The sequence below is a fragment of the Orycteropus afer genome, unplaced genomic scaffold, assembly GCF_000298275.1.
Source record: "Orycteropus afer afer isolate SDZICR_OR568_19922 unplaced genomic scaffold, OryAfe1.0 scaffold00584, whole genome shotgun sequence".
Classification (NCBI taxonomy): Eukaryota; Metazoa; Chordata; class Mammalia; order Tubulidentata; family Orycteropodidae; genus Orycteropus; species Orycteropus afer.
This window is the reverse complement of record NW_006922171.1, coordinates 68,409-93,892: the sequence shown is the minus strand read 5'-3', so window position 1 is coordinate 93,892 and position 25,484 is coordinate 68,409. Positions and strand designations below refer to the sequence as shown.

General features: G+C 35.4%; 1 protein-coding gene across 1 annotated transcript in view; it reads left to right on the top strand.

Moving 5' to 3' along the window:
* The window catches only part of NFIB (nuclear factor I B), a 619,654-nt gene extending 599,228 nt beyond the window's left edge, over positions 1-20,426 (top strand). Inside the window, exons 11-12 of the mRNA XM_042783020.1 lie at positions 3,652-3,740; positions 20,297-20,426. Of these exons, the coding sequence (XP_042638954.1) occupies positions 3,652-3,740; positions 20,297-20,426 (219 nt within the window). The remainder of the gene's footprint in view (positions 1-3,651; positions 3,741-20,296) is intronic.
* The last annotated feature ends 5,058 nt before the right edge of the window (positions 20,427-25,484 follow it).

Here is a 25,484-nt window from a genome sequence, read left to right as displayed (position 1 = left end):
AGGGGTAGCTATGAGTCAGGTCCGACTTGAGGGCACATAACAACAACAACAATTTTTATAGGAACAGATCACCAGGTCTTTCTCCTATGAAGCCACTGGGTGAGTTCAAACCAACAATCTTTTGGTAGCAGCCAAGCCCTTAACTGTTGTGCAACTAGGGTTCTGTCATTTGTTACCTGTTTGGACTACTTCAAGCATTCCCCTTTATCTATAGCTTTTTGGAAGAGAATCTTACTTTTTCACCTTTTGTTTGTTTTTATTATCTCAGGCATACTTGTTTTAACATCATTTTTGCCCTAATTTACTAGAAAGAATATAATTTTATACTGGTAGAGTCATATCCATGAAAGAATTAAAATGTTTGTATGCGTGTGCAGTAGAGGTATGCATACAATAAGGTCTGTCAAAGAGGCGATGTTACAAAAATAAGAATTGCTCCCCACTTCCAGATACAAATGCCTTTAACAGACTAAATTTCTAAATTAATCTGTACCTAGTGTTTTAAATTTGATTACTACTGGGGAAAATAATTTCCCATTTTTCATGGGAAAATATTAGGGGAAATAATTTCACTGTTATTGAAGATTTGGGCTTAGGAAATTATTTTTTTAATAAATAAAAAGCATGTATTTGTGTATCATGTTAAAATAAAGGTCTTTAGATTGATTTTTTTTTTAAAAGAAAGAACTGACAGTTGAATTGTCTATAACCTTGACTCTTACAGGACAGAAATGGAGGTGATAAGACTATAACATATTATCTAATGTACAATTAGTTTCTATTAGAAATACTGAATTGTACTAATATCAAGAATATTTAACATTGCCTGAGAGAATTGTAAATATACGTAATACTCACCTTTCATCATTTCATTATTTCTCTTCTAATTTCACTGAGTTAAGACTGTCTTGATCAAATGGGATTCCTAGGAATTGCTATTCTTGGAATTGCTATCAGGGAAATCTGGTAAATAGGTGATTTCCATTTTAATTATTTAATTTCTTTCCCTGACTCACACCATCACCTTTAAAATTTCACTTTATCAGAAAGTTTATTAATTTAAAGATGCTACATGAATAGACAGGCAAGTAACCTTGACAAAGTTATAACATACAAGCATGTAGAAGATTACTTGTAAAATTTTTTTTCAGAATTTTTGTAAATATTGATAATGTTTGTCAACATTCTAAATATGTAATTAGAATTAAAATTATATTTTATATTTTCAGCAATTGAAAGGAAATTAATTCAATAATAATTAGTACCCTGCCAATTACCTTGCCATTAAATTATTGCTTTATGTATTTAGTGATCATTTTGTATGTATTTAAGCATATTTTTCTGTTTTGGGGAAACTATTCCTATTGCATAAATCTTAAATATAGATAAAATCAAACAGTTGTAATCTAGGTTTAATTTCTTTGAGACTACTTTTACACAAGAAAAGTGGAAAAAAAGAAAAAAAACAAAACACCAGTATGTTGATCCTAACTATCCAGCATGTTGTCAAAGATAGCCCACTTGACATTTGGGAGGGTGGTAAAAATAAGCACAACCAAACCACGCAACTGTAAAATCAACAGTATAAAACTAACCAGTTAATATATGCATCTTACCACGAAGACATTGTGTTCCTGCAGTTATCTGGTTATACAGCCAAGCAGTGAGTGAGAGTTAGGTTCACCTGGCCTCCTGACAGTATATTTTGTGTCTGAAAACTTCTAAAATCGAAGCTGAGAACCCTATGGACACTAATCTGAAGTTAATCATTAACAGGATTAACTACGAGTTATGCCTAAATATACTCCTCCCTTCTTGAGAATTATTTAGTTGATTCAACACTAGCATTTTCATTGATAAGGCAGAATTAATAAATGGTCTCTAAGGTAATTTTTATAGAAAATCAGGATTCTTAAACTGTTTTTTGATTGTGTTCATAGTATTTATTTTTCTTTTCTTTTTTATGCATTTTAAAAGAGACCAGTGGTTCAACTGGTTGTTGTGTAAAAAAAAAAAACTTTCAGCTTGACTATCACATTGAATTTCTGGCTAAATGACCCATTTTGAGGACATTTTCAAAGTCTTGCCATATTACCTCTCATACTCTAGACTCTCAGCAACTATACTTCTTTAACATAATCATTGTCATCTATTTTATTTAAAATTAATCAAGTATAGATTTTAACATTTATGCAAGTATTATGATACATTTTAAGAATAAATATTTTTATTTTCTATTTAATATAGTTACTGATTTTTGGCTTTTTTTAAATAAGATCTATCCTGACCTGAATCTCTCTCATCTGTCTGTCTTTGTGTGTCTGTCTATCTAGCTAGCTACATACCAATCTGTCTAGATACATGAAAGGATTTTTTTTCAGTTCTTTAAATGATAAACTTAGTTCTACTAGAAATATCAGTCTAATTAAAACACATATGTAGAAATTTTAGGTGGTATTATTGGGGTCTCATGGATCTGTAGAAAAACGAGTGTGCTTTATCATTCTAAAACTCCGGAGTCACTATTATTTAATAGTAAGTAGAACCTTGAAAGTCTGAAAGGAAAAGTAGATTCTTAATAGCCAGTTTTTAAAGCTTTAACATTATGGAAAGGAATACAATACCTTATCCAAGTTTAAAGGTACTTTTGCTCCAATCATCATCATTTAGATACTCTCATCACTGAAAAGCTGCTAACAATGCTCAGTGAATTGCTGGGAATAAGTCATTTTAAAAACTGCTACTTCATGCAAGATGCAGTTAATTTACAGCATGGCTATCTAAAGGTTAAAAAACCATGATTTCCTTGCGTGTTTTCCCCCCCAAAGCCAGATAAGTTTACTTTCCTAAGCATAAAAATAAGCAATATATCTTTTCAATAAATCTGCTAGCACTGTAGGGCAGCTGCTAACCAAACAGAACTGGATAGAGTTACTGGAACAATCTCTGAAGGCAGAGCTGATGATTCCGAGATCTGGGAAGAATTTGTTTCAGCTTGTATTCAATGCATTCCTCACCCTATTCAGATGTAATAAAGTATTTAAAATGCTATTACTCTGAACTCAGAGTTAGAGTAGAAATGCTTACCAACTCTAAAACAAAATTAGTAAACACCTAAAAACTGTTCAATACCTGAGACTTCTAAATACAAGTTAGGAAGGATGGCTGTAGGGTGGGGCATTTCTTCTCTAAACTGCATGTCTTCTATGTTCTGCGAACTGCATGCTTAAAGTTATTATTTTACCTCAGTGCAGATTATTTGGTATGTTGCATAGGGAAATTAAAAAAAAACATTTTTATTTTCTTTCTAAAATATATATCTCTATTGAACATTAACGTTTGCTTTAATTTCAGCTCAATTTGTACTCTAATAATGGCTAATTGTTATGTTCTAAGCACTCGTTTCTCCTGTATGCTTTAATTAAGAGAAGCACATTGCAATAGCTATTTTTTTTCCTTCTGAAAAAGAGTTGGTAGGCATATTGCTTCTCAAAATAGATTTTCTTTTGCTTTTTTTTTTTTTTTTTTAAGTTGCCTCTTGGGAAAGTAAGGTTAATGCCATGTACAGTACTAGTTTGCATGTGTTCATTTAAATACTAAAAACTGTAGTACTGCTCGATCCATATCTGACTGCTAGGTTTCAATTGACAGCTGAGGATTTGTGACTGGACCATGAATCAAAACGGCAGGCATTTATACCCCAGTACCAGTGAGGATACATTGGGAATTACTTGGCAAAGGTAACATTTTAATTATTTCCAACCCTACACTTACACCTAAAAATTACATGAGCTATAGTGTTTGTTTTTAACTAGCTTTACAGAAAATATGTGTTAAAAATTTAGTTGTTTTGGCTATACTATCCCTCTTGTCCCCCCACCCCCTTTTATTTCTTATTTAAATGCAACATCAAATTAATTCGAAACTATAGCGTATGCTAATTAATGATTTCTAAGTGCTGGCAGATGTTTTAGACAATTTGTAATATTGTGGGGGGAAATTTGACACTTAAGTTTTAGGACCGGAAGAATGAAATCACAATTTTAAGGAAGATTTTCAACTACGTGAGGATAAAATATTGGGTTTTCACATTATAGAATCTTTTCATTTCAGCTCATGTCTACTGCTCACTGTAAGCCAGTTTATTACTCATCATTCCCCTATTAGAGGGAAAAAAACTACAAGGCAAATTTCAAATGAATCAATTTTGCTGTTATTAGCAGCAGGCATAAAGAGTGTTTGCTAAAGTAGGAATTTGGCTTAAAAACTATTTTAATGTCTCTGTGCATTGGTGTGGATCATTGACGATTGAAGATTGACTTTATGTGCTTGGCTTGGAAAATTATTCCAAAACTTCGTTTTCAAAACCAGTTTTGATATTGTTTCATGTGTTAGTTTCGGAAAGTAAGTAGTCCTATGTCAGTTTATTATGTGTTATTTTAATAAAGAACAAATTGTGTTCAGATTGACAAATCAAATAATTAAAATCAATGGTATAATCATATATAATAAGTGATAAAAATTTGCAGGAGAAAGTGAAGTAATCCTATAAGGAGATCACCAGAAGCAGAGCCAACACAATTTCCAACTCTGCTATGATTGTAATTCTCTTTACAGAAAGTGTCTGTGTTAAAAGTACACAGTCAGTGAATGGGCTGCCCATTTTCATGCCTGCTGATAGAACCTGCTGAAGAGGAACATTTCAAAGAATTAAGTTTTTTAAATGTCTGCTTTTACTTGGGTAAAAACTCAGAAAATTCGTAGGATTCTATTTTTAAAACTTTAAATGAATTTTTATTCATTCATTACCTAAAATGAATACAATATGACTTTTCCTCTTTTTAAAGATGGATGTTTCATATAACATGCATCTTTAAAAAAATTTACACATTTTTTCATATTTTGATTGTTTGCAAGTAGCTGGTATTCTCTATTTGGAAAAAATACAGTGTATACTATGAAAAGAAGATAAACTTAATGAAAGTGTCCTATTTAAATAGTCTTAATTAATAATCTTAATTGGCAGTCTTAAATTCAATGAAAGTCTCTTGTTTAGTCTTGATTAGTATTTATAAATTAACTTAATTGGATTTGATAACAGTAGATTTAATTATATTACGTAACTTCCTTATAACCCATGATCCACCTATCACTTAGGAAGGTGACCCATGCCTGTGTACAAGTGTTACAAAATTGAAAGGCAGATGAAGTGTGCTTCAGGTTTGTAAATGTGCGTGTAGCTGTGTGAACTTCCAAGTCTGTGGATAACTGATTAACATTTACTTATTCTAAAATGGGGTATTACGTCTGAAGTATATTTAAAAGCCAAATAAGGATTTATATTGTGGGGATTTAAAATACAAGTGCAGCTAGTTCTTATTAAGTTTTGAGTCAAAAATTGATCCAGCTAAAAAGGAAAACATGAGTGGGTACTGAATCCCCACAGAACAAATGTATCATAGTGAAATGTACGATGACTAAACTCATCCTTTTAGGAGAATATTGTTCATGGTATAAATCTCATTGGTGAAAAATTGGCGTGATAATCAGTTTCAGGTAGTAGCAAGCCAATAAAAAAGCATTTATTTACTTATAATTCCCCATTTTCCCACCCCCATCTCAAACACAGTAATGTTTATCTTCTAATTAATATATACTTGATGTGTAGAATGGTATCAGGGCTTCAAGCGTTCATAAGAAGGTAGCTTTTGGTGTGTTTCTTCCCTTTTTATCCTACTTCAGAAGTCTCAGAATTGATAATGTCACCATTGCGTTCAGACATTCACCTGGTGTTTATTGAATCTCTTGTTGTTGCCTAGTACTGCCCCAATGCAGAAGCTCTCCCATTTCTACACATCTAAGCATTATACTGTTCAGAATGAATATACTCAAATAAAATAGCAATTTGCTTTGCTTTGTTACAGTTTTCAAAAAGTGACATAAGTCGAATCCATATTTGCTGTCACAAATAGAGCATGTTTATGGCACAAAGGCTTTTTCCATAATTTATATTTTGTGCACTGTGCATTTTCTTAATGTTTTTGAGTTGTTTTAAGAAAAGAAATCTTAAATGTCAGTAGTATTGTTACTTCCAAGACAGATAGTAGATATCTAAAATCTTCAGGTACTGCAATAGCTTCGAGATTACCTGAATAAATTGAAAATATCCGAGAAATGTAGATCTATTCAACCAGAGAATTAACTAATTCCCCTTTGTCAGAAAGGAATAAAGAAAATATCATGGTTTACTTTGTACCTGGAGACTTTGTAGTAGAAAAGGACAAAGCAAAGAGAGTTTTTGGGGTAGCTTTGTTTTCTATTGCTTTGATCATTTCTTGTTGTTGCCATTACTTTCGTCACACGGTCAGTCACCTGTCCACAGTCACCACCTTTTCTGCTGGAGAGGTGTTGCCATGCCTAATGCAGCTCCTTTCACAGGACAGAAAATGGCAGCGCCCAGGGAACTGTGCAAGTGTAATCAAAGCTGGAAGCCTTCCTCCATCCTCCACCCTCTTTCCTCATAACGTATAAACATTCTCTTAAGAACCAAAGCTGAGTCCTTTGGAAAGTTTTCACAGACTTGCAACCCTGAAGGTGTTTTGTTGTTTTGACTTAAGAATTTTGTGAGCCGTTTGTAGGTTGGTGTGTGAAGGAGTTGCTTGCACGTTGAAAAAGTGAATTTTCCTGTTAGAGCGAAAGGTTTGATCCTGCAGTTAACCCAGAGTAAAATCCCTTGTTGGTTAAGAACTCAACTTCAGTCAGGAGAGGCTCAGCTCTTGGGGGGGTAATAGGTGATGAACTGCTTATGCTAAGTACCTTTGTGTTTGTGTTTTGTCCTCCTATATGGATAAATTGCCTTGTTGCATATGTGAATTACGTGGGTATAAACACATACAGCAGTTACTCCCTAACTGGCTTTCTTTCTTGAAACTATACCCAGAACATAGCTTGTTCTATCAAATATGAAAGAGTAATATAATTGAATGAGAAAGAAAGCCAAAAGACAATCCAAGAATAATATAAACATAAGTTATTTTAAAACATTAGAGGGAGTTCTGTATGCAAAAGAGAAACTGAATTTATTGTTTCATTCCTCCTTCTCCCCCTTCACCCCTTTCAAGAAAACGCAAAGCCCCACGTGAGGGGTTGTATGTGTCTGGTGGCTTATGTAAACATAGAAGAAGCCTTCATATGGCTAAAATAAACATGTGCGTGTTACTGAAGGATATGTTTACACAAACCATTTGCTCAGCCTCTGAAATAATGAATAAATGAAGATTTTACTGAAATAATTGGAAGGATTTCTGTGTTTCTGCTGATGCCATAATTGAATGGCACCAAAGAGACTTTTATCAGCTATTTTCCATGTTACATGTGTTAGCAGTTCCTTTCTATGAGTGAATACTTCATTCTGTAGTTACCTTACACATGTTTTTGTAAGAAATTGTCGTTTATTACTGCAATTCTAGAGAGTTGCTTGATATCCCAAGAGAAAGTTAGCAGCCAGTAAAGATTATTTAGATCTGGTTGGTCAAGAGAAGGGCAAAAAGGAAGGGGTAATAGCAGTCATTTCATACATATAACCTTTATTTGCATAATGCTGTCTTCAACTATTTTCTTTTGCTTTGTCCATAAATATTTGTTTTTGATATATAATCTCCCAAAAGACTTAAGAATGAACATTTAAACAAAAAACAGTGGAATCATAAACCATACGTGTGTGTATGTGTGTGTATGTGTACGTGTGTATATGTGTATACATGCATTCATGTATATATCCACATATATATGGCACATGGATGATAAGGTGAGTACATATCATACGCTGAGATGGTATCAAGAGTTAAGTTTTATTTCCACATTCTACTTAGACTGTTGTTGTTGTTGTTGTTATGTGCCGTCGAGTCAGCCCTGACTCATAGCGACCCCTCCTTGGGTTTCCGAGGCAGTATCACTACGGAAGTAGGATTGCCCAACCTTCTATCCCTACAGATTCACTAGGTTAGTACTTTCTGCTTTCAGTTTATTATCTTGCCACATCCCTATAGTCCAACAGCTGGGGTGATCCTGGAGTTCCTGGGAGGAGCTGTATTCTCAGAGTGCTGAATTTCATTTTCAGCTGTCAGCTCTAAAGTGTGTTCAAAATGTTCAACTTTCCCCCACCACTCTGGGCCTCTAGCACCACTCTGGGACTATGCTACAAGTACTGATAAGGTAGATGAATGGCATGACCTTTGGTTCAAGACAAAGAATTACAAAAGCCAAAGTTGAACATGATCTTTGTTTGGTAACAGGGCTACAAACTAGTGTTGCTTTTTGTATTTGTGTACAGTATTCTATTTTAAAAATTACTCCATCCTAATAAAAGCTAAAATTTTCCCATTTGGAAAAATGATCATCATGAAATATACACACACACACACACATGCACACACACGGTATCTAGGATCTGGCTGTTGAAAAATACATTGGGATTTGTAGTAGTTTGGCCTAACTTTCTCCGTTTATAAAGAAAGATGTGCACAACACAATGTTTCCTTTTTATCTAGGCAAACTCTTCAGAACACTTCCTAAGAAATTAATTGTATTCCAGCCAGACTAGCATGCTGCCATCCCACAGGAAATGGGTCAGCAATCCATTAAGATGCCATTAGATAATCTAATTTGGAACTTAATCTCTAAATTAACCATGCTCCATACTTGAAGCATACTTGAGAGAAAGAAAAAAAAGTTTACGTTTGAATCGATAGGGGAGCTGAAGCGTGAAGAAGGCTGTTTGTTTTTTCTGTAGCTGTGGTCACGTCTCAAGCCGTCTGGTAACCAGGAGAAACCAGACATGATGTAATTCCAGATTGAACTTGAACTTCAGGGACTTAGGATAGGGGAACAATGGACCATAGCAATCAATAATGTCCATTTTCCACATGATTATGTTTGGAGCTTTAAGTTAACCTTTATGGGAGAAGCAGCAGTGTCTGCAGTGGGAGCAAAATGAGATGATCCAGAGACAAGATGTTAGAGGAGAGAAAACAACTTTTCTCCGTGATTTTTTCTGAGCAGCACTGCAGATTCCAGCAGGATTAGAAAAGTTCCCGCTCTGCTGTAAACCCGTGGTGTGTTCAGAACACTCTTTGTTCGCTTAGGTAGGACAAACTTAATCTTAGGTTTCCCATCAGATGATTTTTGGCAAGGCTACGAGAGAGGGAGGAGCTCGAGTCAGAAAATTCCCAAATGTCAGCCCTGCTGATTAACCTTTGCAATGAAAGAAAGTATATTAAACACCTACTTTATTTGAAGATGTTTTATGGAAAGTGCCATATTTGCATGTGCATTACATTCAGACCAAATCAACTCCACCAGCAGACAGGGCACCATTTCTTAACATACCGTTTTTGACTTTCATGTTAGCTAGTGTTTTTTTTTTTGGTTTTAGTATTGTTAGGTGGGAGACAGTGAATTTTTAGTCCTATTTTATTTAGGAAACTATACTATGAAATAAATATTATGAAAATATAATTTTAAAAAAAGGATTAAAAAAGGCAAAAGCCTATGTAATTTCAAGAAAGTTCAGGAAAACCTTAAATCTTTAGAAATTGTCAAAAGTTACAAAGTCTTCTCTCCCTTCTTTTGTTTTATGCGAATTAAATTTTTCTTTTGTCCAAGTGAACAGTCACAGGCATACTAGAAAATAATATTCATTTTCTTAGTCATTTGTAATTTTGATGCTTCAGAATTCTACTATTAATAAGTACTGTCATTTAGAGGTAAACTTGTGCAAATAATGCTATTTTTTGCTTTTAAATGAACAGTTTTTGGGAATCTCTTTTTAGCTTTTGTATAAAACTTACATTTCTCCTTAGTTCAGTATGCCTTTCGTGACTTTCTCCAGTGAAAGGCACTATTCTGAATCACTGTTTTTGTACAGAATTTTGTCTGCTGCTGAAGAATCACATATGCAAATAAGGGGAGCAGTAGCACTTATAACAATAGCATTTGAAAAGGAGCCCGGGGGTAGAGAGGAATAGAGACTGGAGAAGGAGGATGGAAATCAACATGTGAGGTTCTCCACTGGGTACAGTCTGTGGGAGGAGATAAAGTAACTACTTGGAGCTTTATAATTCCGTATTTTTTAATTGGCTCAAACCTCCCACAGCTACATGAGTTGTTATGTATGTATGTGTGTGTGAACTATGATTTATTTACAATTTGTTATTTTCATAATCATCTCCCATCTTCCATTTTCAGTTTTAAGACATGAAAAAAATCAAGTTTGTTTAAAAAGAAAGAAAGAAAAAGATCTAGTCATTTTTGCTTATGTAGCAAAATTACGTCTCAATTTAAAACTTTAAGGACAAAAGGTATTTTAAGTATATAGATTGCCCTGATGATGGGTCTTCTAGGATTTTGTGAGAGCATTCTCCCAGGAAAAAGTAATTGTAATGGCACATTCAATATTTCATTGCATAACCTGTAAGGACTTTCCTTGTCTGGTGTTCCTGATAAAATAGAAATAGTTCACTGTCGCATGCCATCTTTTCTTTTTAATGCTAGTACTGATAAACAGTAAAGGTAACATTCAGTCCAGCGTGTCCTAATCACAAAAGCACATCTGAAACAATTGAATATAAATTAATGAGGTTTGAAGACTATATTATTTTCAAAACCATTGGTCTCCAAGGAATAGCAATAAAGAAGGCTATTTACCTACTTAGTTAAGAAACAAATACTTTGCTCTTTCATTACTAAGAAGTGCTATTGCTGGCAGTTAGAATAATTCCATGAGCCACCTGCAGTTTACGATATTTGGTGCTTTGCAGAGAGCCCACAAGAGCACTTCACAGTTCAGGTAAAAGCCGGCCAGGGAGCTTTCTGATACAGGTTATTACAAATAGTGATAATCATTAGAAATCACGTTGCATGCAAATAGGATCATTCAGATGGCAATAGTGATCCTTAAAAATGGTACAAATAAATCAGAGAAACCCAGGACCTTTGTAAGATGCTCTCTGTATTTCACCTCTAACCTACCCATATCTAAAGTAGAACACAATAAGCAAGTTATAGACATATAGCTACATGTGTGTCTATGTGAAACAAAGGTAAATACTCTGTTCAGCTGACAGGTGTCTGTGACTGGATAGGTAGAATACAGTTACTTGTGCTGATGCTTGGAATCAAAGGTTACACCTGAGAGTTGCACTGGCAATTTCAACATGACTAAATGTTACTGGGAGGAGCTCTGGTAGCATAGTGGCTAAGTCACTTGCCTGCTAACCAGACGGCTGGTGGTTCAAACCCACCAGCCACTCCTTGGAAGGAAGGTTGGTCAATCCTACTTCTGTAATGATACTGCCTCGGAAACCCAAGGAGGGGTCGCTATGAGTCGGGGCCGACTCGACGGCACATAACAACAACAACAAATGTTACTGGTTTTAATTCATAGACACATTCCTATAATTCAGAGGTGATGTAAATTCTAGCCCAGTTAAAAACTAAAGTGTGTGTGACAAAAGAAGGAAATGAGGTAAAGTTTAGAATACAGATCCTAGAACCACAATTCTGAAGTTTACATCCTGGCTTCTGCAGTTTACTACTTGAGCAAGATACTTAACTGCCTAACTTCAGTGTCCTCTTCTGTACAATTAGGATTATAATGGTATTTTTCTCATAAGTTTGTTATGAGGATTAAAAACTTTAAAATAGGCAAAGTACATAGAACAGTGCCTGGCAGATAATAATCACTGTGTAAGTGCTAACAATTAATATATTAAGTATCATTTTGTTGTTGTTGTTCTAGTACATTAATGGGTTTAAGTTAAATACTACCCATACAAACCTTCCACTGGACTAGCCATCATTTTTGCATATAGTAGTCTTAAAATCTGTACCCTTTGTATAATATGGAAGTAAGCAGCCAGTCCAAATGCAAACACATAGAATCTAGAATAACAAGCTTATAGCAGTCCTTAATTGATTTCCCCTTGCCTGGTTTTCCCAGACAAAATTTTTTTTTCCTATTAATAGGGGAAAATAATGTATATTTTGGGGGGGATACTGATATCTGTGTATTAATATTGTGCCAATAAAATTGGGAGTCATTTGATAAGGAAGTAAAAAACTCCCCTTCATGGGAATATTTTAAATAGGTACAAAGGCATTAAAAGCAATTTTTTTTTTAATTAAATATCTATTTATTTACTCTTTAAGCTTTCTGGGCTATTAATCATTTCTGTTACTATGTATAAACTACTGTGGCCACTGTTACAGTTGAGTTATGTATGAATACTTACAATTATTTCATTCCTGTAATTTTTTTATAAGTTATTTGAAAGAGTACTTACTATCTTTAAAGTAAATACAGTAGTCTCTTGATTAAATCAGTATGTAAAATCTGAATAGTATATATTATTATTCCCCTAAAAAGTGTTAACATACTGAGTACCTTGACATTTTATACAATGTTTGATTAATGCCCAATCCATTATCTGATAAACTGCATTAATAAATGAGCTTTGCCATACTTGAAATAGCTCTGTTTTAATTGCCTAAGACTAATTGAAATGAAGACTTTGGCCTTTTTGTTTTCTTCCTGACCAGACGTCCGACTTTATATGTATTTATTTGGCCTCACATAATTCTTAGGGAAGGAGCCCTGGTTGAGCAATGGTTAAGCACTTGGCTACTAATCAGATGGTAGGCGTTCTGACTTACCAGGCTCTCTGAGGCGGAAAGTGTGGCAGTCTTCTTCCGTAAACATTATAGCCTTGGAAAACCTATGGAGCAGTTCTGCTCTGTCCTATGTATGGTCATTATGAATCAGAATCAACTCACTGGCAACAGGTTTTTTTTTTTTTTTTCTTTTTAAATTCTTAGGTGGTGGTATTGTTGTTAGGTGTCGTTGCATCAGTTCCAAATCACAGTGACCCTGTGTACAACCAAAGGAAATACTGCCCAGTCCTGTGCCATTCTCACAGCCATTGCTATATTTGGCCCTATTGCTACAGCCACTATGTCAGTTCACTTTGTTGAGTGTCTTCCTCTTATTCACTGACCCTCTACTTTACCAAGCATGATGTCCTCCAGGCACTGGTCCCTCCTGAGAACATGTCCAAGTACGTGAGACAACGTCTTGCCTTCCTTGCTTTAAGGAACATTCTGGCTGTACTTCTCCCAAGGTAGATATGCTCATTGTTCTGGCAGTCCTTGGTATATTCCATATTTTTTGCCAACACCAAAATTCAAAATCATCAGTTATTCTTCTGTCTTCTTTATTCATTGTCCAGCTTTTGCATGCATATGAAGCAATTGAAAATACCATGGCTTAGGTCAGGTGCACCTTAGTCCTCAAAGTGACATCTTTGTTTTTAAACACTTTGAAGGTCTTTCACAGCACATTTGCCCAATGCAGTATGTTGTCAGATTTCTTGACTGCTGCTTCCATGAGTGTTGATTGTGGATCCAAGTAAAATGAAATCTTTGACAACTTCAATCTTTACTCCATTTACCATGATGTTGCTCATTGGTACAATTGTGAGAATTTTTTATTTTCTTTATTTTGAGATGTAATCCATACTGAAGGCAGCAGTCTTTAATCTTCATCAGTAAGGGCTTCAAGTTCTCATCACTTTCAGCAAACAAGTTTGTGTCATCTGTTTATCACAGGTTAACGAGTCTTCCTCTAATCCCAGTGGCACAATTTTCTTCATATAGTCTAGCTTCTCAGGTTATTTGCTCAACATACAGACTGAATAAGTATGGTGAAAGGATACAAACCTGACTCACAGCTCTCCTGATTTTAAACCCTACGGTGGTTCTTTTCAAGCAACTGTCTCTGTACAGGTTCCACATGAGCACAGTTAAGTGTTCTGAATTTCCGTTCTTTGCAATGTTACCCATAATTTGTCATGACCCACACAGTTGAATGCCTCTGTATCATCAATAAAACACAGGTAGACACCTTTCTGTTATTCTGTTTTCAGCCAAGATCCATCAGATATCTGTAATGATATCCTACGTTCCATATCCTCATTGGAATCTGGCTTGAATTTCTGGCTGTTCTCTGTCCATATACAGCTGCAACTATTTTTTTTTTTTTCTGCAAAATTTTACTTCTTTGTGATATTAATGATGTTATTCAATAATTTCTGCATTCTGTTGGATCACCATTCTTTGGAATGGACACAAATATGGATCTCTTCCAGTTGGTTGACCAGATAGTTGTCTTCCAGATTTCTTGGCATAGATGAGTGAGTGCTTCCAATATTGCATATGTTTGTTGTAATATCTCACTTGGTATTACATCAATTCCTGGAGCCTTGTTTTTCACCAATGCCTCCATTAAAATTTGAACATCTTCCTTCAATACCATATGATAATCTGATCATATGGCTCTTGATCATATATGCTACCTCCTGAAATGGCTGAACTTCAAACAGTTATTTTTGGTATCATGTATCTGTGAATTCCTTCCGTTTTCTTTTAATGCTTCCTGTGTCATTCAGTATTTTGCCCATAGAATACTTTAACAGTGCAACTCAAGGCTTGATTTTTTTTTTTTTTTCAGTTCTTTCAGCCTGAGAAATGCCAAGTGTGTTCTTCTCTTTTGGTTTTCTAACTCCCGGTCTTTGCACATTTCATTATAATACTTTATTTTGTCCTCTTGACCTGCCCTTTGAAATCATCTATACAGCTCTTTTATGTCATCATTTCTTCCACTCATTTTCAGGGGAGATTGATTTATAGAATTTTGATATTGCTTGACTCTGTAACTTGACCGTATATTCTTTGCATAAGTCTCTTCTGCAACATCAGCTGAGTTATGATCCAACTTGTATGGAGCATGGGAAATTCACTATTTCCTAAAGCAAATCCATTTTGCTTTTGAAAAATTGTGTTAAAAATTCCTTTCTGATGTTTGGTCAAAGTTGGACCTCTGACACTGTCAATATGATATAGTGAAATGACCATGGACATCCGATTCATTTCAGGGATATAAATAGGGGGCTTTGGGCAAGTGACTCTTAACCTCTTCTAGCCTATATTTCCCCTTTCATGAAATAGAGTCTAATGATGCCATTTCAAGAAGTCATTGAGAGAACTAAGTGATGTAGTAAAGACATACCTTGGAGATATTGTTGGTTTGGTTCCAGACCACTGCAGTATAGCAAATATCACAATAAAGTGAGTCACACGATATTTTGGTTTCCCAGTGCATATAAAAGTTAGGATTACACTGTACTGCAGTCTATGGGGTATGCAATAGCATAAGAAAAAGTTTGAAATATTCAGACTACCGTCTTTTAGATAGTATCTGAATGCTTTAACCACTACACCACCAGAACTTCTTTTGGTGAGAATTACCAAAATATGACACAAATACACAAAGTAAGCACATGCTATTAGAAAAATGGTGCCAGTAGAATTACTCAATGCAGGGTTGCCACAACCTTGAATTTGTAAAATATCAGCACAATAAAGCTCAACAAAATGAAGTATCCTGTATATGGAAAACACTTCAGATGATAACTCATTCACAGGCCCTCAAGGTGGTAATCTTTAGGAAGTTTCTCCCATTTGTGCTGATTTTGTCCCCCAAAACCATACAGAAGAAGTCTACATTTCTTTCCAGCTCAACTGTCCTGTCCTCTCTGTGTCCCGTTAGCTGTTACTCAAATGACATGATTTGGTGAATCTCCCCTCCAAAGTGTTCCCATAAAGTTTGTTACTGTTGAAGAATGATGCTTGATGGAACACACACAGTCCTAAGATGGTTTTATCAATGTAAAATCAGGCGGCACTGTTACCTACCCTTAATGCTGCTCAAGGTCAAACTAATTTCTGTTGGTTTCTTTTTTCTCCTTTTTTTGGGGGAGCTACATCATGCATTTGGTCAAATACCTGTGAAAATGTAATCCATGATATTTTTCATTTTCAAAAATCTTTTCTTTTTCAAAAATCTTTACCTTTTATGGGTTATGTGTATAATAAAATATGTCATTATACAGTAGAGTAGAAGACATCAGGGTGAGCTGTGGTTTGTGTTGTTATTGTCAAGATCTTTTGTATTTTTTTGTCCTGGGTTTTTCAGAGAGTACTTATTTGTTCTTTTTAATAGTTAATGGCTAGTATACCTTCCATAAAGATGTGTTTTCAGCTTCCAATCCTGCTTACCTTCTGTTTGCCTAAAAAAAGATGACTTAGGGATGGAAATTTTAATGAAAACAAAGTAAATGCATGCCTGCAGATGCATTGTTCAAGTAGCTTAATTTGAACTTGAGTATTTTGATATCCTTTCAAATAAATACATTCTCACAGCTATTAATAGGTAGAGACTCAGATTGCTGGATCGAACATTAGATCATCCATATAATTCCTTTTCCACTAGGAATTAAACCTATTAAGCATTTTTATATATAACTAATTTGGATATGTAGATAAATATGAATATGTGTGTTTATTTTATCCATACATCTGATCATTGGCAATAATAGAAGAATTATATATATAAAAAGCACTATTATATTTTTAAGAAATGTCTTTTTGAATTAAAATAATGTAGATTATTTTGTTTGATTAAACATTTCTCTTTACATTGATATCATGGCTTTTGAATTAATTTTACCAGGTTTTTTCAATGGAACGGCCAAAGAGCTCTAAGAAATGTCTGTGCCTTGCAGTTCTGAAGTTAACCTACAAATTGGCAATGGGAGACTTGTAAAACTCATAGATGGGGTCTGCATAGTGTTAATGTTTGAGATTTATTTTCCCCTAAAGGTTTATAAACAATATTGACAAATACATTGCACACTGCAATTTTGACATGGTCATAATGTAAGATGGGAGCTTTGAAAGGTTTAAATAAACATCTAAATTGAATTTGTTAGGCATACTGCAGCAAGAGTCCTGTTAGTCACTAGCATCAATTTATTTTTATTGAGCATTTCCAAAGAAGAATAATATGTGTCTCTTTTAAAGAACTGAGTAAGGAAGTGATTGGAAAAAAATAAAAATAAAAATCCCCGAATTCCTTTCTCTTCTGTCATTAGCGGATAGATTTCATTTAAAGAGTCACACCTATTTTCAATCATTAAAATAGACTTTATTTTCCTAAAGTATACAATCTGTACATGACTTTCTCCAAACCAAACTAACTGCCGTCGAGTTGGGTCCGACTCATAGTGACCCCTCCTTGGATTTCCAAGGTGGTATCACTGCAAAAGTAGATTGCTCAACCTTCTAGATCCCATTTAATTTGGAACTCTTGTTAATTTTGCAAAGCAGTTGACTTGTTGCTGACATTGCCTTTTACTGTCAAGGACTATTGATTTCAGTGAGCCTTTTTTAGTAAAACATATGCTTCCTATTGCAGGTTTAAAATTTTATCAGTTTTTGTAATTTATTTGTTAAAGAAATGGTTATTTAGCATTGTCTATGGCCCAACCTTCTAAGGATAGATTAAAAAAAAAAAAAAAACTAAACACACTGCCTGGAGTCAGATCTGACTCATAGCGACCCCTCCTTGGGTTTTTGAGGCAGTATCACTACAGTAGATTCCTCAACCTTCCTTCCGAGGAGTGGTTGGTGGGTTTGCACCACCAGCCTTCTGGTTAACAGTCAAATGCCTTAGGGATTACGCCACCAGAGCTCCTAAGGATACATAAGCTAGGTTATTTTCTTTATGAAGCTTATTTTTCAGTCTGCAAGATGATCCAGATACAGATATGAAGTGATACTTGTTGTAATGAGATTGTATACAAAGTGCAGTGGAAACACAGTTGAGGGGAAAATAAATTTCTTAATACATTATGTAACATCGTTCCCAATGAAACGATGCAAAGCACAGAAATAATTGTTGAAGCTGTGTATGGGAAGAGAGAAGTATGTGAAAACTAAGTCCCTTAGAAAAGTACTCAATACCAAATATTCTTTACAGTTAGGATTTTTCAGCATATCATAAAGGCAGTCTTTCTGGCCTAAATGTGATTATTCCTGCGTACTTAGTTTTTGTTAGTGCTAAGCAGCTCTAATTTTTAAGTTTAGGGATGTCTATTTTCCTTACATAGGTAATGAAATCATAGTTGTTGTTGTTGTTGTTGTTTGCTGTCGAGTCGGCCCCGACTCATAGCGACCCCTCCTTGGGTTTCCGAGGCAGTATCACTACGGAAGTAGGATTGCCCAACCTTCCTTCTGAGGAGTGGCTGGTGGGTTTGAACCGCCAGCCTTCTGGTGAGCAGTCAAGTGCCTTAGGCACTATGCTACCAGAGCATTCATGAAAATATATGATTATAAGCAACACCTCTTCAAAATACATAGTTGGGTTTGATTCGGCAAAATTCATTGATTTGTTTGCTTATCCCCAAAATTCCTGAATATCAACTGAGTGCTACAGGTATTAGATACAGTTCTAAGTATAATAGATAGTGAGGAAAACAAACATGCACTTTACTGTCATGGAGCTCATGGTTTTATCACTGAGCATAAGGGATGATTGTGAATTTTGTTTCTGTTGATGTATTACTCAGATGCACATACCTAGACATGTAGCAATACTCTCTATTTTGTGCAGAGGTATCATCAGAGTAAAAAACAGTATGCATCAGTTTTTCTCATATAAAATTGCTCCTTCAAGTCCATAAGGGCTTTGTCACTTTGGAATTCAAATGTGAATAAATGAATGTGTCTAAATCGATACCTCCAGTAATAGTGTCCATCTTGCTGTATGGCTCCAAAAGGAAAGGAAAGGACACCAAATTAAATTTAGCACATTGAGATTGTATCTCCAAACTATGATTAAACTGGGTATGAATTGTCAGTTCAATGTTTTCTTGGTTGATGATTATTTATGCAGCTATTATTAAGCTGAAATCCATTCCAATTTGACTGTTGAAACAAAAACAAAACAAAAAAAAAAACATCGTATTAGGTACACCCCAAAATGTATAGTGTGGTATTGTTCTGTGAGATGGAAAGCTAGTGTTATTTTCCTCTACATAGACTTTTGTTTAATGAGCCATTATGCCAGTGGCTCAGAGTCCCTGGGTGCTGGAAGTGGTTAATGTGCTCAGCTGCTAACCAAAAGGTTGCACATTGAGTGTACCCAGAGGTGCCTCAGAAGAAATGCGTGGAGATCTACGTCAGAGAAACCAGCCACTGAAGCACCTATGGAGTAGAGTTCTAATGTGACACACAAGTGTCGCTATGCGTTGGAATTGACTCAATAGCCACTGGTTTATACCAGTAGTAATTAGAGAACACTTTTTAAAATTGCCCCAAATCCAATATAATCAAGGTGAAAATAAAGTTGCCTGGTTGGAGATGGGCAGGAATGCCATCTGCTTCCTCCTTCCAGCATCCTCCCACCCATCCCTCCACTCCAGAGCAGCTCAGATGCAGAATCCCTGCTGATGGGTGTAGGGCCAAGTGCCCAGACATAAGTTGTCAGCCAGTGTAAGAAAACATGAAGTGGAAAGAAAAATCTGGTTCTATCTGAAAGTAAATCATGAAGGAGAGTAAGAAAACCACTAGAGAGCTATGGAGCTAATAACCGCAATCAGAAACCCATGAGGCTTCCTAGAAATGTTTTCTCTCACAATGAGTACTTTCTGTAGAGAACAATAACAACAACAAAATTCCTATTCCATTTTGGTTTTATGATTTTCATTTGGTAGGTTTTTACTAAAAAACACAGATTAAGATATGTTTGATAATTAGGCATTTAAAATTGCATTTTATGCCCTGGCCTTCCTGAAAAAGTACATATATTTTATGCTATTATGAGAAAAAAGAAATCTTTCATTACAACTCTCAATTTTATTCAACCCCATAGGCAGCTAAAAAATTGAAATTACTGCTGAATTGCTTGTGAATTAAAGGTGGGGGGAAAAAAAAGATCAGAAAATAACTGGCAAACTGTTATAAGGAAATTGGTATGACTATGGATTTGCTGCTTTAAAAAAATTAGACAAAAAGTCATATTGCATTTATATTGAAGTAGATCAAATTTTATAGGAAGAATGTCCTCCATCGGTTAGGGTTTAAGCACTGTGTCTGTGCCCTACTCCAGGTTTCTCTGCCTCACACTTAGTTTTACTTTTCATGAAGGAAGTAGACCATATAGTGTATATTGAGCACATTTATCTCATACTGAACTGTAATTTGTAAAAAGAATAAAAAAAGCTATAGTAGTAATTTGATACATATGGAATTTATATTTCTTATATTGTGGTAGATTTTAACATTGTATTTTTTCTTTTTTTTTTTTTCCCTTCCCTCCCTCCTGCCCTTCTCCTCTCAACAGTCCTGGTACCTGGGCTAGCTTGGTTCCTTTCCAAGTAGCAAATAGGACACCCATCCTACCGGCAAATGTCCAAAATTATGGTTTGAACATAATTGGAGAGCCTTTCCTTCAAGCGGAAACGAGCAACTGAGGGAAAACGAAATACAACAATAGTTTAAGAAACTAATAAAAAAATTAAAAAAAAAAAAAAAGAGGAAAAGAGGAAGACTGGACAAAACAAAAGAAAACAAAAAGGGAGTGATGAAAGAACCTGAAGAAAGAAGATATTAGACCAGCAATTGCAGCACTTACAATCACTAATTCCCTTAAGGTTGAAACTGTAATGACATAAAGAAGGGTCGATGATATTTCACTGATGGGTAGATCGCAGCCCCTGCAACGTAGCCTTTGTTACATGAAGTCCGCTGGGAAATAGATGTTCTGTCTCTATGACAATATATTTTAACTGACTTTCTAGATGCCTTAATATTTGCATGATAAGCTAGTTTTATTGGTTTAGTATTCTTGTTGTTTACGCATGGAATCACTATTCCTGGTTATCTCACCAACGAAGGCTAAGAGGCGGCGTCAGAGGGGCTGGATGACAAGGGCCTTGAGCCAGCCATTTTATAAGCACTCTGATTTCTAAAAGTTAAAAAAAATATATATATATGAAATCTCTGTAGCCTTTAGTTATCAGTACAGATTTATTAAATTTGGCCCTTAACCCAGCCTTTTCCAGTGTGTAACCCAGTTTGAAATCTTAAAAAAAAAAACAATTTAAAAAAAAAAGAAAAAGCAAAAAAAAAAAAAAAGAAAAACCAGTTTGAACACAAAGGCTCTATGGAAGAAATGCCTCTATGTAGGTGAAGTGTTATCTCTGCATGCAACAGTAAAAATTAATATAATATTTTCCCCACAAAAGAAAACACTTAACAGAGGCAAGTGCAATTTAAACATTTATATCTAAAGGGGAATCCTGATTATAAGTCCTTCAGCCCTTGGACTCTAAATTGAGGGGATTAAAAAGAATTTAACATAATTTTGAGCGAATTTATTTTCCCCTCAGTTTTTGAGGGCATTTAAAAAGGCATTAAATCAAGACAAATCATGTGCTTGAGGAAAAAAAAAAATTAATGAAAACACAGCACTTATGTTGGTTTAGCTGCAGCCTCCTTGGAGGTAGAATTTATTTATTTAAAATTACTGGTTGCATCAAGAACCCATAGGGTATACAAAAGGTTCTATAAAATCTGCATTCTAGAGACAAAGAGGCAGGCAAATCCATGTCACAAGGGTAAAGCTTACAGTTTACAAACTGGGACCGCCAGGGTGTAGGATATAAAAACGCACTCTTGAGTAAACAAATGTCATCAGGGTGCTGAAAACTTGCATGGTGCTTTCAGACATTAGCCTTGTTCAACAAATTTCTTGTATTGACAGATCCGTAGTGTGCATGGGCAGACACATTTTGCCTCTATGTCTCTTAAAATTTTAATTAAAAATACTCTTTCCAGTAATCCTAATTTGCACGAAGATATAATGTCCACATTACGTGCCTTGCCTTGAAATCTAAAAAAAAAAAACAAAAAAACCACAAAAAAACGAAAAAGTGACATCACTACACTTGTTTTGCTGCATTTATTATCATTTTAAATCTTTACCATTTTTATGACAAAATATTTTGTACTCCAGACGAAAAAAAATGTGTGACATCATGGATTTTTTAGACAGTTATACCTTTATCTCACATTTATAAAGCATATCATGGCTGTGTATAGTTGCCGCTTAAAAATTGTAATCGACCAGCAATATTTTCAGTATTTTGGTGTTTTTTCTATTAACCTTTCATGTTTTTCATCTTCCAATTAATATTTGGGGGGGGAGGGGTTTCAAATTTATACGAATTATGCAATACCAAGTTTTGCCTATGTAGGTAGTGCTTTTAGCTGTATTGGTTATATAGGTAAGTACACAGATTTAAAAAAAAAAAATAATGTATGCTTTTTTTTTGTTGTTTGTTTGTTTTAATTGACCAAAGTGGGTACTGCTATTTTTGCAGTGTGATGAGGTCCTTTTGTGTACTGAGAGATGGACAGGGGATTTTTTTAAAATATACATATATATATATTCTGGGGTGGGTGGGAGGATTTTTAACACTTTACAGTGTAGCTGTGAAGCAGTGCACCCTGAGATGGGCCTGGGCTGCAAAGCAACTGTTCTGCCTACTGTGACAAACTTCAACTGACACAGGTTTCCCCTCTCTAACTTTCCACCTGGGGTGCAAGCTGAACTCATTTCTGGTTTCCACAAGAACAAAAATCGTAAGAACAAGCATACAGCAAATTCTCTTGGAGGCAGACTTGGCCTCAGAAAATTGTCTTATCTTTTCTTGGTAGTGGTGATAGTTTGTATCAGAAGTTCCAGATCCATAGTTGACAGTGAGTCTGTCTCATATTTGACAAAGATATCGTTCAAATGTCCACATAGAGGACACTTTTGTGGCTCGACTACTAGCCTACAAGTTGGTGGTTCGAACCCACCCAGAGGCACCTTTGAAGACAGGCCTGGCAATCTGCTTCTGAAAGGTCATACCCTATGGAGCAGCTCAACTCTGCACCCCAGGGGTCCCCAGGAGTTGGAATCTCCTTGATGGCTACTAACAACAACTAAAAGGCTTTCTCTCTTTTGCAACTTGTCATCCCAGCTATAGAAAGAGTGCGACCGTATTTTTCTCCACCACTTCCCTGTTTCTTCATTTCATTAATGCATCATATATGATGTACTTGTGACTTACTACTTCACATGGATAGCAGTGCACTTGGATTTTTTAGTACCCCGAAATAGAACCGAGGGTTGCTGCTATTGAATGTATTTGGACTTATGATTAAAATCAGAGTTCAGTTTTTAAGGAAAAAAATAAGTAAACTTTGATAAGTTTTCATTTTACCTGCCCCTGTAAACTGAGAACCTGAGCAGAAAGGGAAGATAGAATTTTAAGAAATTAATCTTCCCACGGTTGAACTACGTCCATGAAATACTGATGGGAATGTTTTTAAGGGATGGTACCTAACATACAGATTTGATTTCATTTCCCCTGAGGGGTAGAGGCTGAATGGAGGCTGGATTTATTTTGCCTTCCCCCACTAGTCCCATTGAATGAATTCATTGCTAGAAAGGGAATCTTTCAGCATTAGTGACACATGATAGACTGTCTTGAGGAATCCCCTTCCTCCCATCTTGGCCTTATAAACTAAACTGTCAGTTGTTCTCACTATGTATCATTTGATGATGGATACTTTAGAACAATGCTTATGAGCCAGAGAATTATATTTGATTAGCCCATTCGTTTTGATAGCCCAAATGCTGAATGGCACAGCAAGATCCCAGCAGAGCAAGTTCAAAAGTAAGTCGAATCATTTCTGTGATACTTGGCCCTAGTAGAAAATAGACCATCTCAGCCAAGTTCTTCATGTATCTCTCACCCATTAGGTGAACAAATCAACCTCACAGGACATAACAGTATTTTCTAAGAGCAGACTCAACTTCCTTTTTTTTTTTTTTTTTTTGCCAGTGAATGAGCAATTCTAGCAAACAAATTACACACTGTGGGTTTTCCTGCCTGCCTCTTGAATACAAAGTCCCAGTTCAAGTGTGTGCGTGTTTTGTTTTTTTTTTAAGTCGTTTTTTTCCTCTTCCTTTTGAGATTAAACTATTAAAAATACTACTATATATAAATACTGAAGTTCATTTTTTTGGCCTCCTCCTCTTCTATCAGGAAGTATCTTCTGACTAAGGGCCCCCACCTTTGCAGGTCTTGCACGCCCCTCCCTTACCCAGAACCACAGAGCTTCAGGATGGTGGAAGGTCACCCACGAGCATCCACATGGGGTGGTGGCCAAGCCACCCCAGTTCGAGGGCACTGTTCAGCTTCTGTTGCGTTGCTTTGCGGCCCACCACTCACAGTGCCTCTGAACTGTGTTTCCCCTGGAATGATGAGAGCGTTTGAGGCTGTCTAAGGGAAAAAAAAAGAAAAAAAAAAAAAAAAGGCAGTGAAGGAGACTGTACATAAAGACATGGCAAAAATCTTAATTATAGCAATATAGTTATGGGGTAATGTTCGGGTGGGCAGCTCCATTTAAAAAAATATGTGAATGAATCTGTGAAGCTGCAAGTAGCAAGAAGAGCGAAAGGTCTTCTTAATGAACCGCCTACCTTGTAGACAGTAATTTGTACACTGTATAGTTTTGTTAAGAATTTTTTTTTTTAAATTAAAGTTCCCATGTTTGTAAAGCTAACTTTTTAACAATTATAATGGAACTGTATGTTGTTTCCATTTTTAAAGTAAACAAGAATATTCCTTGTTTAGAGACTGGACTTGAGTTAAAACTCTCCAGTCTCTTAAGTTATGTATTAAAAAAGAAAAAAGAATCTGTCCATATTAGGAGTTATTTCACAGATTCCTGTGCTTGAAAAGCGTAGGACACTAATCCTTTAAAAAAAGTGTAAATGGAGAAAAGTTATATTTTATGAAGGTTATTTTGTTGTATTTAGTATTGGAAAAGTTGGTTTGCAGAGCATTTCAGAATGTTGGAAGCACCACTGTCTTTTTATTAGTATATACAGCCTTTAGGAAAAGTTTTTGTGATTGTTACGTGATGGTATTTAAGGTTAAGTTTCACAGAGCATTCAGGATAGGCTGAAAACAAAAACAGTGCTATGTCTCACATAACGTGTCCTCAGGGAGCAGAATCTTGGATTTGTGACTTGTAGCTTCATAAGGACTCAACGGAAGAGATTGCACAGGGACATCTTCAGCAGTGACACCAGGACATGTTCTTTACCTAGATGCAAAATTCTATGTACTGTGTGAAACGATGAAGGCTGCAGAAAGTTATCCCATATTCAGTGTACAGTATTCATCTATAATGAAACAACTCTACAATATTGCTGGCAGATAGGCCCCAAGCATGACATTCAATAGAGTTTACATGTTCCTGCCAAGGTCTTTGTTAACATAAACCAGCTGCATGCTTCCTGGACTTTAAAAAAAAATTGGGTTTCTATAGAAAAAAATTTTTTTTTAATGTGCAAGCTATTCAAGTTCAATAGTAAAAGCTCAAAATTAAATGTTCTACTCCATGCTGAAGGAGCTGAAAGCTGCCTTCTTCATATTTTGCACTTTCTGATATTTCCCCTGCTTTCTCTA